We start from the raw sequence: 17804 nt of genomic DNA, 5'->3' as shown, positions 1-17804 counted from the left end.
ACTGTGTATCAATGGCAGTGAAGCACATGAAGATGATAAATATGCTACTCATTCTAATGAAGGTTGAAGCTAACTTTGTTATTGCAAGAAGGAACATGGATTTGTTTTCTGATTGTGTCAGCATGGATCAAGATTACACTCCTACAAAAAAATCTTTATCAGTCATTCAAAAATTGACTTTTGGTAGGAGACAAAAATAAATAAACAAATAAATAAAATCCCTACCATGAATACAAAGAAGATGAAATGCATCAATTTATCAGAAATACTGCATTGTCGGCCTATTTCCTAGGACTTCAACAGAAGCTGCATCAATATTACACCAATTAACTCTGCAAATTGAAAATATGCATAAGCTGTTGTTGAAATCAGTAGACATACGTACAGACTCCACTCTTTTGCAGCAGAGAGAAGCAGGAACATCTAGAGTATCTGTCACATCTCTTACTATCAGAATAATAGTGGATGTTTATTCCAAGCCATGCGTACACACATATACACAGACATTGTTTAAATCAACTTTTTACAAAAACCCATGCAGCAGAAGTCAGCAGCCTCCTCTTTACTTACTATTTAATATGTTAATACATTTACCGTCTGGCTGCCTTTTCCACAGTAATTGAAAAAAGGATTTCTGTGGCAGGATGCTTTGATTCTGACTAAATGAAGTCTTCAGGCAAATCTTCCCCTGCCAGCAAAGGCACAGCTTGCCTGAAGTCGTAACCTTTGTTGGCGGAAGGGAACTGGCCTTGAAACAGATCATGAAGCAGATGTTTTATGCCAAATCAGAGTCTAGGGATACCGAGGCTACTGCAAATAAAACTCTTCTCCTGTCTGCTCAATCATTTCAATTCCCTGCCGTATGAAATATGAACTTGCCAACAAATGGCCAGTGTGCTATGCAGCACAGCAGGGAGAGCAAGAGCCACAGCTGTACCAAGGGCTGGAAAGCTCCTTCATTAGGTCTGCCTTTCAGCCCAGACCTAAGCAGTGACATGTGGGAGTCACCTCCAGTGAAAGGTGCTGGTGTTTGTAAAGACAACTCTCCACCAGCTTGAATTAAAATAAGTGTGTGCGTTTTCTTGGGAAGAAAGGAGGTTTATATGGTTGTATCCACAGGTCACATTGATTAGCAGCTCTCGATTGAGATGTTTCTTTAACAGTACTTTACAATTTTCACACTGCATACATGACTGCTGATAAAAGACCAATCTGTAAGTTTGCAGAAAAAAAAAGAAAATTAAAAATGAAAAAATGAATGCCATCAGCTTAATGTGTGGATACACTACACAACATATGATGAAATTGTGACAGGAAAGACCACCACTGAGATGTCAAATAGCACTGTACCAAGGGAAAGCAGCCCAGGCCCAACAGCCACTATTATTCTGATAGTAAGAGATGTGACAGATACTCTAGATGTTCCTGCTTCTCTTTGCTGCAAAAGAGTGGAGTCCATACGTACATCTATTGGTTTCAACAACAGCTTATGCAGCCCAAGGGAGAACAGAGGTTCTGCTCTCATACCTGTGAGGAGCACAGCGACACCCAATAAAAAGCCCAGGACAACCCAGTACTCTGGCAATCCCCCTTATTTATCGCCCCATCGAGACTGCTTCTGCTCAATTAAAGCATTACCATGTCTAGAGATACTCTCGCTCTTTAGATACAGCTTTTTAAAGCAATAGTTAAATGTAAGAGAAACCTGGCACTTTCAAGTCAGTTTCCATTGACATTAACACTACAATCACTCTTTAATGTGTTCCTAAGCCAACAGTTGCTCTTTGCTTTAAAAGGAAGGAATAGCTAACAATACCAGACAATCTTAGATCACGATTATAGTAGAGGAGAAATGGAGTTTATGTTGATAAGAATTTTCCATTTGTGCATTAAAAAAACCAACAAAAAAAACAAGTAAGCAAAAAAACAGATAAGTAAAAAATAAACCTGTTAGAACATACAATTCAAAAAAGCCAACTGATGGGATTTCAAGGTGTTACAATCCACAGCAGAAAATACATACTCCAGAGAACACAATGCTTCACGTGCAAGGCATTTTAGAAATCTAGCCAACTATTTGGATACCTAAGTGACAGCTAAGTACTACTAAAATTATGACTCTAATTGGGAATGCTAAGCACTTCTGACATATGGCCGGTAATACACAACCTGTTTATTTTACCTCCTTTTGGACTGGGATCAAGGCAGAAGGGTATTGAAGAAATATGTGCAATTTTCATAGAGCAAATTACATGTATTGTTTCTACTCTGTTTTCAGGCTTTTTTTTCCATTTCTGAAAATGTGTGTGTTCAGGTGTACTTCAGGTCGGTCCCTTAAAGCCTATATAAAGATTCAATTCAAACACAGATGCACTGAAATCGATGTCACTTTCACAGAGGTTTATGTCAAAAAAGATCACAATGATCAAGTAATCTGTGTATACAGCTGGCACATTTTTTTTTCTTTTTTTGAAAGTCCAGTTAAGGTAAGTCAAATGAATCCATTTCAGCATTCAATGTATGCACAGTCTTGACTTAATATTTCTAATCTGAAACAAAAACATCAGTGTGTAACAAAAAAAACCCACTTTTTTATTATTATTATTTTTTAATGAAATAGCAAAGGAAAAGAAGTTACTTTTACTATTCTTTTTCAACCCTCACAGAAAATTGCTATTTTAGTATCTTTTTTCTTCATCCTAACATTCAGTTGCAGAAGCTAGGCCAATTTCATGGGACTTCCTGTTGCTGTTTTATTTGTGCATGGTTTATAATGCTGACTTCTTCATAAATGTATGCTTGCTTTTAATTTCACCTCGTATTTATAAGGGTGCAGTACAGATTTATACGTACATATTAGCACACAGTACAAAGTGATGTACACAGGCACTTTGTGGAATGTACGAACAGTACAAATGGTACATCTCTGTAAAACCTGTAAGATATTCAATAATTTGGATAGCAACAATGCTATTCTTTTCTTATGAGAAGCATCAGTGAGTTTTGGCAGGGCAGAGAGAAGTTCAACTGTCTGAGAGTTAACAGCAGGCTCAAAACACCCCTCAAAGTAAGTGTGGACCATTCCATAGAATTAGGTACCAGGTAACTGCAAAGCTACTTGAAAAGGCATTATCCTCGCTCCGTGAAGAAGGCAACAATAATATGGGATGACATATAGTTTGGAGAAACTCCAGTGAAAACGAACATTTCGTAAGAGTATTTTGCATCCAAAGGATTTTGGTTGCAAACCAAAATGCTTCTTTTCTAAAAAGCTCGCATATTTCCACATGAAATCTGGAGCACATTTGTGAAGAATGGCTCGTTCTGCCATTTTCTTCAACAGTTAAGATTTCAGTGGGAATGTAAATCCTCTAATGCACATCCATTTAACAGAAAATAGAGGAACCGTGCACAGCAGGGAGGGGAAAGTAAAGGGACGATAGTTGCATCTCTACCCTGAACAGCATGGCAAATAATCATCTCTCTCAACTAAAACAGAATTTATATTTAACCACATTTTCATTTTATGAAGAGCGAGACACATGCAGTGCTAGTAGCATGATTATGTTCACAGAGGACAAGACAGAACAATTGGACAACTCAGTCCATTGAAGAGAATGATAATCTAGTGAGTATAATACTATGCACAGGAGGTACTTCACTGACATTTTGTATAATAAAAAATTGATTTTACAGCAAAACTAAAATTATTTGAATTGACAAAATTAGGTTTTTTTTTAATAATCTCAATAGCTAGAGCTTTCAACATAAAAGTATTACTTTTTATAGAAGTTTAAGTAATAGAACTTTTTGTATTATTGTTTGTATATATGATCTGTGTATGTGTGTACATATAAAAGCACGCATCCCACATAGATACAATTGCTAAAGAAATACATGAGAAGTACAGGAAGAAAAGGTCAGTAAGTGGAAAAGTAAACACTGCAGCAAACATTTTGGTTTTCTTGAAAGAACAGTCTTCTACACAAACACTAGGACCTAGAAAAATCAAATTTTTCAGAATAAATTCACTGCAAGTTTTGCATACGTTTATATTAAGCCACAGATCTGATCAAGTCCTCAGACCCCATGGAATGCATCAGCTCAATCATGATAATTTTGAGGGAAGAAGGGAGCACGTTAAATTCAGTGTCACAGGAGTTCCAAAACCGCAATGAGACAAAAATCAACCCTGCCAAAACCTTCCAAGGTTGATTCAAAAGAGAAGCTGCCTCTATTACTGCTGGAGTAATAGCCATAGTAAGATTCTCCAGAGAACAACACTACCTCTACTGATTTTATCATGCCCTTTTCTTGTGAAATATTTCACTGAAAATAATTGGAACCTAATGATGCTTCAGAGGAGCCTCTGAAAGAAATAATAGGAAGAAATGTTATGTTTGAGACTGTACTTTCTTTTTACAGGATCCTTAGACATCCAATGGGAACTGTCAGAGCCACCGATCAATTAATTTTCTAATCTCTCTGTAATGAGGTTTTTCCTCCTTCAGCCCTTGTTTGTCTTCTTTGTAACAAACTTGTGTTTTGATTTCCTTCATTTTCTATCATCTTAAAATGTAAAAGTGGAAGAAAAAAAAAACTGGTCATAACAGAATAAAATACAGCACGTCTGTTCTTTAGTTCCTTGGAATATGATAAACTCAAAAAGCAGTATGCTAGGAAATTGATTTTGTCTGTACAAAACATGTGGAAGAGCGAAGGTCATGTTGGCAGTTCGCCCTGCATTTCTTTTAAACTTGCAATATTCAGTTTGACCTCTTTCTTATCATTCTAGTCATTTCTTTACACCCTGTACTGAGTTCAGGGACTGCTCATACCGTGTTCCACAGGACTACTTGCATATATACAGAATATTAAATGGTCACTTAGACTACTCTCCCTTGGAGATCTAGACAGGGCACATGAAGCCATCTTGAAGAAATTAGAAGCACAGTGTGGGTAAAGAAAGAAGGAAATATGAACAGAAAGTGAACTAAAAAGTGCCAGAATGAAGTATGATGGCCACCTCATTTCTCATATCAGATATTTGGACTTGCCAAAAAATTAAGAGATGTGTCTGGCTTTGGCTTATTTTTTAACCTCATTCAGCTTTGTTGATTAACCTGTTTCTACTTTTAAAATGAATTACACTGTCTTGTGTCTCCACTGTATAATTTTATCAAGCAGGCAACAAATCATGCTGGCAGTGACGGTCTGTGCTGAAGTGGAATGTATAGTAAAATACGGTTTTCCTCAAATGAATTGCTGAAACCGTTAATCTTTATCTAAATGCCCATAATAACTGTTTTGTTCTGCATAGCACTAAGGAGAAAAAAAATGTTTTCCAGAGAGCACTTTGGCAGCCAATCTGCTTGTTAATAAAATCTGCAGAAACATTTGTGATTAATATAAATTACTAATTCCACTTTTAATGCCTAAACGTGACAGTGACTAATTTACACAGTTTTGCCTGAGCTGCCACTGAGTATTTCAAGTGGGACTGTGAACAGAATGCTATTGGTCTGCTGCACATTCTCAGCAAAGCTTCCACAGGTGTAGTGCTACAGATGACAAACCCTATCTCTAGCAATCATTTCTAACCATTCTGCTTGGGCTGAGGGAAAAGGGTCAACAGTGAAAGCTACCTAAAGCCCTCTCACTGTAAACTGGAAGAAGCACATTTTCTAAAGACACAGGAGCCGGCTGCAGTAAACTCTGAGGCTATGAGGCAGCTGCTTTGTCTACTGCTTAAACATCAGCATGTTTTTAAATGTTGCAGCAAGTTTTCCATTTGAAACTCGGTACTGCAGCAAAGAGCACGGGCTGGTTGGTGGGCACACTGCAGCAGACTGTTAAGTACTTATCATGCAGACACCGTGCTCCTCAGAGGCAGTGTTGTGAGTATGCAGATTGCTCCGGTGAAACCGAGATAGAAGCTACAGTACTATGAATGGTGAAACATAAATCATATCGATGTTTAGAACTTTCAGACAACTAGTCAAGGTACTAGTATTTTTTTTCTTACAAATTTACTTACGTGTGTTCTTACATGATGATTCGCATGTAACTCCAATAATACTGTAATTTGTATTCCAGTGCTAACGTAACAAATTAAATATCTTGCAAAATATCTTGCAAAATATAGTAAAAGAAAGTGCTAAGCAGTTGCTACCAAGCTTACATTTGAACTACCGTCATGATTTTCACTGGAGCATAGCTTATTTATATGTGAATAAATCTGTGCTTTGCTTCTGCATTTCTCTCTGAGGAACAAATGTATTTTCTACCTTGCTGAGGGATCAGTGGAGCTTTTACTACATGACTTCTCCCTTCAACCTATTGAAGCTGTTTGCAGAAAGGACCTAAGTCAGATCACACCTCCTTAAAACACTGATAAGAACTGCATATATAATTCCAAGAATCTTACACCTGAGAAAGAGCTGCGGAAAAACAAGTTCATGACTTTTTTGTGCATCACCAGGCAGAAGCAAAGAGATATTAATGCTAAGCCCTCTTCAAGAGAAGAGGCTGTATTCTCTCACAGTCTCCAGGATGCTAAGAATGACACAATGTCTTTTTTAGCCTGAGGCTGCTGTATTTCTGCTTAAGTTCTCTCCATCACAAATACATTCAGGTATCTACAGATAGCAAGCCCTACTGCAGCTCCTGCTAGGGATGCTGACTTCATTCTCAATACAGAGCTGTATGGTATGAAATAGTAGAGCTGCACAGTTCATAATTAAACATTTCCAACAAAATGCTAAAATATTTGAGAGAAGTAGTCCTCATGTAATTTTTAATGACATAGGCATCTCAATATAGGAAGAAGATCCAATGTTACTAAAAACAAATTTGTCCAAAAAACACGCAAGAGGAAATTCAAGCTGCTAACTTCACAGTATCTCCATCTAGAATCTTAAAACATAATGTAAGTTAAGCCATTCTAGTATATTTTTCCCTGAACACATTCTGAACACCATTAGGACTGAATTGTCAGGGCTCTTTAAATTGATTAATATACTGCCATTATGATTACCCTTCAAATAATTAAGATCATTTCACCCCCAGAAGATCAGCAACAGTAACGTTATTCCCCATATCCATCATGAGGAGCTTGGTTACTTTTGTGCATAGAGATATGGCAGAATGAGATTCTGATACACCTTCAAGCCATTCTTAATTCCCTAAAGCAGGGCTGTATCTAGCTGGTTATACTACTTAATTCTTTAAATATTAAATATCCGTGATGTAAAGGGGAGGCCAGGGAGATTTCAGAGGCAGTAAAAATCTCATTTGGTGAAGTATATAGATCTCAGGATGACCTACTACTGTCCTGAGGGAAAGTGGAAACATTTGGAAGTCTGAAAGAAAAAAACTTTCTGATTTTATTGTATTTATTTAAAGAATATAGCAACTCTGAGCATTTTTGAATACTCTGTTTAAAGGAAATGATCTTACTCTACATAGTTTATGTTGACTTGCTATGCACCTTGGCACACGACAGTATTAATGCTTGTGGTCATTTTGAGCTTAGAAGCATGCCCACCTTGTCTAAAAAGTTTTTATTACAAGGAAATCAATAGAAAAAAAAAAAGAGAATTCCACAATATTCTATTTTATAGCTTCCTCTAATTTCAGAGTGATAGTTTAGTTTTAGAAACAAATTTGTTTGTTTTAAATCTAAGTAATTATGAAAATACGGAGTTCACTGTTGAATACTTATGAAACAAAGACATCAGCCAAGTGCTCAGAATGCTCAAGCATTTGTTCAGTGAGGGAACTTTGTTTTGGTCTACCAATTGCAGACACCATATACTCAATTTGTATCATGACGGAGACTGTGCGGGCAGAGAAAGTGCTGCCTTGGTGAGTTAGTCTGAGGAACAGGAAGACTAACATGCTGATGACATGGAGGCAATGAAGTACAACGCTGTTATTCCAAATGTCACTGGTACGTTATTTCCATTTCTGCTGGCATCTGCTCCATGTTACAAAATGCATACTTCCAATACAACAGCTCATTAAACAGGTTTCAGTTTGCTCAGAAATCAAATTAGAACAGTTACAGAGTTATAAGTCTTCAGATAATAATTAATAACTCTCCACTTCTGTGAGTTCTTTCATCCAAGGAATCTACATGCTTCACCTTATTAATCTCATAACATAGTAGTGGAGTACCACTGCAAAAGAGCCTCACCTACCACTGAAGTGCAGCCACCTCTGAGACATGAATTCATAGCTGTTGAACATCAAAACTGATTTAAAGCAAGAAATGATGAACAGCCCATCTGCGCAAAAGACTGAAAGGGCTGTGTGCAATTCACTCAGTTGTACTTCTAGCAGAACTCTGGATTGGCATACTAGACAGGAAGTTGCAATGGGATTTTTACAAGAGCTGCAAATGTTGAAAATAGTCTAATCCATAGGCATCAGAATGAAACATTTAGTCACCATTTCCTCTCAGGTAGATGAGTCATGTAGATCCTTATCAAGTTCTTAATGCTCCTTGGAGATCTTTCGTCTGAGGTCTTTTCAATCTACTTTCTTAACCTTTGTGATTTGATAATCACATATCTATGTCCAATGCATGCTTTTATTTTCCTACAAAATAAACTAATTATCTTCCAGTAAATTAGATAAGAAGAAAAAAAGGACAAGGGAATAAAAAACTTGCCCCTCACCCCTTCTGGCTGGACGTATTCCCTCATTCTTCTAATGTCCACTATCTGTATTTCTGTAGAAAACAACATAAGTCACTTGTCTTCATGCAGGGGTTAAGTCCTTATAAAGTATGTATGCCCATAAGACAGCTTTCAAATTTACAAATCCATGATATGGAGGATACAAATGTATCCTCCCCTTCTATTATATTTATGCTGCTATCATGTTCTTAATGGCACTTGAATTTTTGAAGAACATGAATCCAAATCATCTTCTTTCAACTTGTTATCTGAAAGACATTTATTGCCTTTGAAAAATTCAAACAATAGAGACCAGCACCTCCACAAGTTCTCTGTTCATTTTCCTATATGGATTTCTCCTGAGACTCAAATTATTCAACAGCTTTTAACGCTCCCTTTGAGGATTTTAACAACACTACCAACGTCAAAATCTATTAGACTCTAGCGATTGTTTCTGCTTTCTTTTTAACAGGACCAGCACTTAATTCTTCTGATGCTTTCTAAAAGAAGCCAGTCCTTTAATCTACACACTAGGCTAAGCATGAATTCCCCCTTTAAGGTCACCTTCCTCGTCTGTCTAATGTTATCACACAAAAATATTTTTTAAAGTACACATTTATCAAACCCTTTCAATTGCTTTGATTTCATTCAGAACATCTTGAATGATTCTGGTAAAGCAACTATCAAAGCAGGATTCATAGTAGAGTGCATATCTGAGCCCACTGCTGTCAAAATAGAATCAGTGTTTACAATGATCAGATCTTGATTGAAAGGTTAATGAGGGGCCTCACAATAAACAACGTTTCTCCCAAAAGAAAAGTGCAATTAACACATTAAAAATGTTTGTAAATCCTTCAGCATCCCTGAACAACATTCTTTAGTTAACCTTCATTTACTATCTTTTGGTGCAAAATTGGCTGTTTGGAGAGAGAGTTCCAGAAGGGATCTTCAGACCTTGAGTATTCAAAAAGAAATGAAAAATGCAAAGACCAGCAGTACCCACATTAACTAACACCTCTGGAACCTGTTGAACTGAAGACACTCACTGAAAGGCAAATCCAGTTTTCGCATTGAAAGCAAAATATCCACTACTTAAGCCAACCACTGACACTGGTAGAAACAATTTTTAATAAAAGTTTAGCCTATGGAGTAACTACAGTGACTCTGCTGCCTCCAATGTAAGCTAAGTACAGCATGCCAAGATCCACCATAAATCTGCTCTACTCATTTCACTAGAGCTGACAAATCAGTACTTTCTAATACTGAAGTCCAAACTTTGCCCAAAGTCAAATTTTAGACTCTGAGTGCTAGGAATTACAGATTCAAAGAGAAAACAAATATCCCAAACCAAGCTTGTAATAGTCTATATATTATTAACATGAGGGAAGACAGCAATAACAAAAATAAAACTAAAAAACACCACCAACGAATACAACAAACAGAAAACATCCCTACCAACAAAAAAAACCCTTATGACCATAGCCCATACCACCCCTAACAATTCGGTACTTTTTCTTACAATTAACAGCTACCTTTCCAGACTGTACTCAACTGAAAAGCAAAATAGCCTGTTTTTTAAGTATAGATAGACAAGTTTTGTCCGTGGGTATTGCTCAAGAACTCAAAAAGAGATTTAGCCAAAGACTGTGTAAAGAAAACTTGCACTGGAAATCCATAATCTAGCAATTACAAGGGCTGCTCAGAAAGTAGCACCTCCTATTTTATTCTGTTGGCTTCTGACATCAGTGGCAGATGTTGGTGGTATGGCACCAGAAGTGAAACCTTCCCACCAATATTCCAATACGTTCTGTTGCTGTGTGACAGATGGCAGCAGAGAGGCAGTCTGACAAGATGGTGTCTTATATGGAAGTGTATACGAAACAAGGGAATATAATGAATTCCTCCCTGCGGAAAAAAATTCCACTGATGTTCACTAATGCTTGCTGAGTGTTTATGGAGATCAAAGAATGGATGTGTGCCGACTGAGGTGGTGGATGGTGCATTTCAGCAGTGGTGACACTGGGTCACCTCCGCCGCTGATGATTTTTGAGCGTAGCATGCAGGCTCACGTTCATCAGTGGTGAAAATGCATAGCTAATGGCGGTGACTGTGTTGAAAAATAGCATTTTGTAGCGTAGAGTTTGCTAGGATGGCAATCGGAAGCTATTCCAGGTTCCTAGTCACAGAAAGTTTTAAGAAGTGTATTAATTTCTATTAAAAGTGGTCAGTGCCTTTCCTTTGCTAACTCCTGGTATGCATTAGGCACACATAAAATTCCTCACTTTGAAGTAGCCTTCTAAATTTTGTACATAATTATTTTTAATAACCAAAAATCCCTACCACAACTACCACCACCACCAGGCAGTGACAGCTCCAGGCTCTTCTCCCTCTCCAGGAATTCAGTTGGTGCCACCTAGAGAAAATGTGTCAGTACAGATCCTACCAAAAACATCTCAGGTGCAGAGAATAGAAGTTATGTAACGTAATGGTAGGAACTTTAAAATAACTCTGAAATAATAAGCTTTGAAACAAAAGGCAAATAAACACTAAACATACTCTCCAAACATGACAGAAGAGAGAAGAGAAAAAGCTGAATGTAAGATACTGCTATTGCCTCAACAAAAGCTCAACCACAGACCTTATTACCATTAAACAACTACTCAGCTAACAGGCAGAAATAAGATAAAGGGAACCGGAGTATAATAAACACTCTTATTTGCTACATCTTTATCTTTCGTATCTTCTGAGTCACAGAAGCTGCCAGAGATATGCAGGTGGTTGCAGTGAGATGGTCCAGCTACCAGGCAGCTGTTGGTGAAAAATGAGGACTCAAACAGTCTCGGTTTTTGTAATGTGCTGGGGACACCTTCCAGTCACAGAAATGGAACTGAAGATGCATAATTTTATATTTGAAATTCTGAGAATTCTCTTCCCAAGAAAAAGCAGAGACCATCAATGTGGAATGTCATTTGAATAAAAGCCCTCAGGGGAGATGAGTCAGGAATTTCAAGATAATAAGAAACTAATGCAGAGGAACAAAGACAATGGTGAACAAAGGCAAATTTTAAGAAAAATCAAGGATCAAATTAAAAACAGTTTTCCCAGAAATGTATCTCTGGGGAAAAGGATACAGGAGAGCTGGATTTAAAAAAACAAAACAAAACAAAAACCAACAAAAACAAACAAAAAAAAACCCTGTATTTAAAAACTCTAAAAACCTCACAAACTCAATTCTTGATTTAATCACAAGTTTAAGATCTATTAAAAAAGGTTTATAACCATAATTAAATTCAAATCATATGAGCACGCTATCATGTTGTGATCAGGAGCACATCATTACAACAAATGCTTCCTGAACCAGCAATCAAAAGCTTCATAAAAATAAATGACATAAAACTAAAAAGAAACACTAACTGAAAAGATTTAAAAAACAACAACAACAACAAAAACAACAGATAAGACAAGAAGATCGTTAAAAGATGAAAGAGCTGTATTCCTCAGAAAGTATGGGGAAAGAACCACATAAGGTGCATTTGGATAAGTTGCATGTAAAGCGTGCTAACAGCTAGCAAAATCCTTCAAAATCTTGTGGCAGCAGGACTGAAGACCAATAAAGACATCTGGTCTCTCTATGAAAAGTGCGCAAGTATATACAATTGACAGTAGTCACAATGATCAAATTACTGAGTAAACAATACATGCAAAAATTTGGAGGTAATAAGAATAGCATAGATTTGTGAAGAAAGAAAACATGTCAATTACTGAATTTTGTGATGGAATAACTGGGCTGGTGTCAAAAAGGAATCAAATGCTACACCTTAATATTAGTACAGCTTCTGACACTGAGATACATTACTCTCAAAGAAAAAACAATGTGAACCAACTTCAATCAGGAGAAGAGCTTGGTTTGAAAACTGCTGTCAAGATTCTGTATTAGTCAGTACTTAGTCTGGTTATATACGTGTCTTCATCTTTTCATTTTATTAGCTCTGATTGTGTAATTGCTAAGCTATTACTGATATTTTATTTCATATATACTGCATTAAAAAAATAAAATACTTATAATTAAGTAATGAAAACAATACCCTCACTTTTAATTATATAATATCATACATTTCATTATCTTTTTTACCATTGTTTCTTTTTGTGTCCATCTGCCCTTGCACACTAAAAGCTCTTAACATATCTTTCAAACTCAAACTTCTTTCCATTCCAATGGGCACGAAAATGACATTTACATCACCAAGTGTTTAGTTTTTGTATATTTTAGTGACATCTGCTACAGTAATACTTTTTTTGTCTGTTCTCAGGCCAATATACAATAACCTCAGGTGACTGCACGCTAAGAACTATGAAAAACTGAGACTTCTGGTCACAATTTATTATTTACTTTTCCCCACTACACAATACCTAATTAAATAAAAATTATTTTCACTCTGAACATTTAATAAACTTTTCTTCTTCTATCAAAAATAAACTTGATCAGTACTTGTTGACTGCATGCCTGCAATGCAGAATTCACTTCTTCAATAGGAATTTGAAATCAGAAAGCTAGATATTTCTGGCATTGTATTTTCCTGGAATAACCATGTAAAGAAGTGAGATTCAAGTTCATATATGCAATACATGAAAGTATGGCTTAAGAAAGGAAAGTGGCATTTTCAGAAACCAGCAGTTCAGAAAAGAGCCTGTCACTGTTTTTAAATTATTGCATTTCTGGAAAGAAAGGAAAATAGAGACATGCTACCTTAAAAGGTGAAATTCTAAGACTTAGAAAACACCAAATAAACAGTAATTACATTAAAAAAACTAACCAACCACTTAATACTTTGTCTTCCCACAGATCTAGACTACATGACTTTTTTGTATCCTTTAGCAGAACACAGCAGGTTATATGGTGAGCCTTCTTTCCACCAGCAGAGAGGGCGAAAGTTTAAGATACGGTGAGGAAAGAAACTTCACTGGCTGAGAAGCGATTTCCTTATCATACAGATATAGGGAAGTAGTAAAGGCAGTCCCCGTAGCCTGCACTACATCCTGCTGACAATTCTGATGAAGAAATAAGGAACAATGTTTCACATCTTGTTTCTTCAGAACAGGCCGGGAGAAAAACATACCAGCATGACAACTCTCCCTGGAAAAAATTTGCTTCTAATGCTTTTCTGTCCCCTGTAACTGCTGCATCAGTGTTGTCCTTAGCAGTCCAAAGGCTGGGGGGAGAAATACTTACAACTTAAAAAATACTTCTGTCTTTTGGAAATATGGCTACTAATTAATTTCAGTGACTACCAGGACAATAAAATACTAGTAAACAAATATCTCTTTGCTGCTAATTTTTTTGCTGTTTTACTCTTCATTAAAAAATAACTCAATCTAAACTCAGTTGAATATCATAAAGCTCTTCATATTTTAAACCATTCTGGAAAATTATTTTGAAGGGAACCCTTGACAGTTAAATGAGTCAGTTAAATGAACATTAGAGAATATGCGTAATGATTTTTAGGGAAATATTGAATTTAACCAGAAATAAGGAAAACTAGGCATAAGTGCCCTGAGTGTATTTGAATTATAATATCTTGCTTGAGAATTCAATGGGTTTTGTCTATCTTAACAATGAATCTATTAGCTAGTTAGATCAAGTTGAGATTTCCCATTTTTCCTCCCCATATTCCTATTTCTTCTCTTATGTTAGTAGGTATCGGTGTCATCCTTGTGCTACACCATGGTAAAGACATTTCATTCCTTAAATTGTATGCCTGTTTTAATGATGATGATCAGGAACTGAATTAAAAACAAACAAATAAATACGTAAGAATACAGCATCACAGGGAGTCTAATATCAGGGTTTTGAGTAACCTGAAACTCCTGCTTAAGTTAATGGGAATGTTTTTTGTAAATGACTCGAGTAAGACCAGGCACAAACAGTACAGATTTATTTATCCTAAAACACTATCCTCATAAGCCTGATATTAACCCTTATTAAAAAAATAATAATAATTTAAAATTAAATTTTAGTTTTTTAAATATGTAAATATTTTAAACTGTAAGCAATATTACTGTTTGCTGTTATTATTATTATTACTGTGCTTCAGAACAAGATTAACACATTGTTCTTTTGATGGTGAACTGCTATTTATTAGAGGATTTTATTTGCTGGGAGAAAAGGGAGTGAATTCCATCAGGAATACATTTCTCTGTAGATTTAGAAAGGGAAAAGAAAAATCTCAGAGCTGAACAAATGAGGCTGAAAAACAGGGATCATACATACTCAGTTTCCCTGGTGAAATGGGATAGAAGTGGCCAACACCACATATGAGGGCAGTATTTATTGGTACCTACTATGATCTACAGTTTTCAAACCTCTAGCTGAACAGTAAAACCTACAAAAAATGTTGCTGGAACAGACAAAGCTTATTAACGAGTGGAAGATTTAGGTATGAAACAAATTGTTGAAACAAGGTCTTAGTTGGAGGATCAATCAAATATGATAGCTGCAGCAGTGGTAACTGCAGGGAGGGGCCAGGGTACCACTCAGCTCACCCCAGCTGCTCTCCCATGCCAGATGGGTTCCCAGTGTCTTGCACGGGCTGGGAATTGACTGAAACCACAGGTGAGGTTTGGTGCTAGGGTGGCTTGCCTTCAGAAGTCACCACTTCAAATATTGCTGGCCAATACAACAAAACAGCTGGCTACGATCAGCAGCTATACTGCTCACAAGCAACACAGGCCTCACTTCTCAGGGATGATAAACATTACAAAGAAAAGAATACTTAATCTAAGCAGTAATCCAGGAATTATACACATAAAGAATTATTTTTACTCACATGGGGAAAGCTTCCACCCTTCCCTTCTTGCCTCCTCCTCCACTTCAGCATAGTGCACTAAACGTGGCAGCACATTGTGCTTTAAAAGTTAGCCACAGTTCAGCGAACAGGCTGACGTGCTTTTTCATGTGAGAAAAGAAGCTGTGATTTAATCTAATTTCCACAAGCTAGATTCCTAGCTAATATATCTGGGGATACTTAAGCCTGCATTCACTGCAAAACATCTGCATTATACAGTTTGGCCCTCTGCATTTCCACACAGTATAGGTGAAAAACTAGCTGCGTTTCTTGCACCTGCTAAGCAACAATGGTAAATCTCCTATACTCACAGATGTAGAAGTACTCCCGGCCTGGCCTGAACTCAAATCCTAGTGAGAAGGGTGTGAAGAGTTGGAATTTTTCTGAGAACTTCAGTGGTCCATTCGGAGAGTGTGGACGATTGCACTCCCACCTCTTGAACCCTTTGGAAATGTGATCGCAGGAGCTGTAGCCATCAAAGTTCACCATGTACAGAACATAGCGTTCGGTCTTATCTTCTGGCACTGAATCTTCATAGTGAGGGCAGAATACATCCAGGTAGTCATTGATGCACACATCAATGTGGTAGTCACCCTGCTGGAATCTGAAACCAAAGAAAGTTAAGACATTAGCACAGTCAATGCACAATGACTTTGTTGCAGGATAATGTTTTTGTGAAAGAGGCATCAATAATGACACTTCATTTCACACCAGTCGTATGCATTCTTAAATCTACCTCTTAAAATTCACCAGCGCTATCAGAGACCGCTAATGCAGGACTACAGTTCTATGACATTCTAGATAAAGATTTTGGTCTTTCCTATGATTAAGTGAATCTTTTGCTAAGACACATCAAGTTATATACTATCTTTCCCTGTGGTTTATTGATTAAATGAAATATTTGCCCTTTGATTATTCATTAAAAAAAATAATGGAGAAAGATGCAAGAAGAAACAAAGATGCTAGAACTATATCAGCCTCCCCAGATCAGTGCCTATACAAACATCTACTTATGCAGAAAAATAAGCAACCCAGGTTTATCCTCTTCTGAATCAGGCAGCAGTCTTCTCTGTGTTGAAAGCTGACTTGACTGTGAGAACTTCTAGTTACTGCAAGTGCAGAAACAGGTTTACATTCTTCATGATTACCAGCAGTTTGTCAAGATGCAAAGGAAAGCCTTTTTTCGCTTTTTTCCGATTTTTGAAAAGCACTGCAACTCCTTTGGCAGAAGTGCACGTACTGGAGACATCACTCCACTGAGATAAAAGGATTCTGGGATATGAATTATCAGCTCTCAGCCTTACATGACAGGTCTGAACAAGTGCCAGCTGAGAAATGCAGCTCAAGACACCAGCCCAGACGCACTTCGTTATTATTACTATTACTGAGGAGTCTTCATAGGCATGGGATTTTTGTTTTGTTGGGAGGGAAGGTGTCCTTCTTCTCCCCTCTGTTTCACTTACTTTACTTCACTAATGCCTGCCACAGAGTCTGGAAGAAAGTATGGGAACAAATTCACTGCCTCCGTGGGAGCTCACGCCATGATGGACTTAATGATTCCGTAAAGCAGGTCTGTACATCTATCAAACTGCAAGGCCGCCAAGAAAACCAAGCACTGACCTGCTCCACCTCAGGCCAACTGGGCTACTTGTAGCTTCCCTCTTTCGCGGCTGCAGTTGTCAAGTGTACCACAGAGCAATAAAAAGACCATGACAGATTTAACTATAATACTTCTTTTTAGCTGAGGGGCATATTTTAAACACCTGATGGGCCTGAAATCTGCCATCTGGAGCCTTCTATCTAATTTCAGAGAAAAAGCAATGATCTGCTCGCCCTCCAAGGATAAATTCAGAGCAAACTATACCTTTTCATATCCCTACAATAATTTAGCCTCAATAAAATAGCTTTTTAAAGGGAAAAAAAACTGAACACACATCAAAGCATGATATATCTGTATAATTTCAGCTAGTGCACTGACTCAGAGTTCCATTCTGAAACAAGGAAAAGTCCTTCTTAACCACAGTGCTTTCAGGAAAATTCATATTTATCTAAATCACTAGTTAAAAAATATATTTTTGTACTTCAGTGCTTCCAAAACCTGCCACACAAACAGATACGGTCTTAACACACTTGAAAGAATTTATTGCTTTGAAATCAGTGCCCATTCTCTGTATCAGTTAACGGTACACCATTTCTTACATGTAATGAAAAAGAATATCTTGTTAGTTCTGAACAGGAAAGTCTTATTTTGGTTGCATTTTTTATTTAAAAATTCATTTGA

The 17804-nt window shown here is 37.0% G+C and overlaps 1 protein-coding gene across 1 annotated transcript in view; it reads right to left on the bottom strand.

Annotated features, from left to right (window-relative positions):
- EFNA5 (ephrin A5) overlaps positions 1-17804 on the bottom strand; it is a 231342-nt gene that overhangs the window by 18950 nt on the left and 194588 nt on the right. The window contains exon 4 of the mRNA XM_031557423.1: positions 15835-16127. Coding sequence (XP_031413283.1) covers positions 15835-16127 — 293 coding nt within the window. The remainder of the gene's footprint in view (positions 1-15834; positions 16128-17804) is intronic.

Source organism: Meleagris gallopavo, chromosome Z (genome assembly GCF_000146605.3).
Source record: "Meleagris gallopavo isolate NT-WF06-2002-E0010 breed Aviagen turkey brand Nicholas breeding stock chromosome Z, Turkey_5.1, whole genome shotgun sequence".
NCBI lineage: Eukaryota > Metazoa > Chordata > Aves > Galliformes > Phasianidae > Meleagris > Meleagris gallopavo.
Note: the sequence above shows the minus strand (reverse complement) of the source record. Positions and strands in the feature narration are given on the sequence as shown.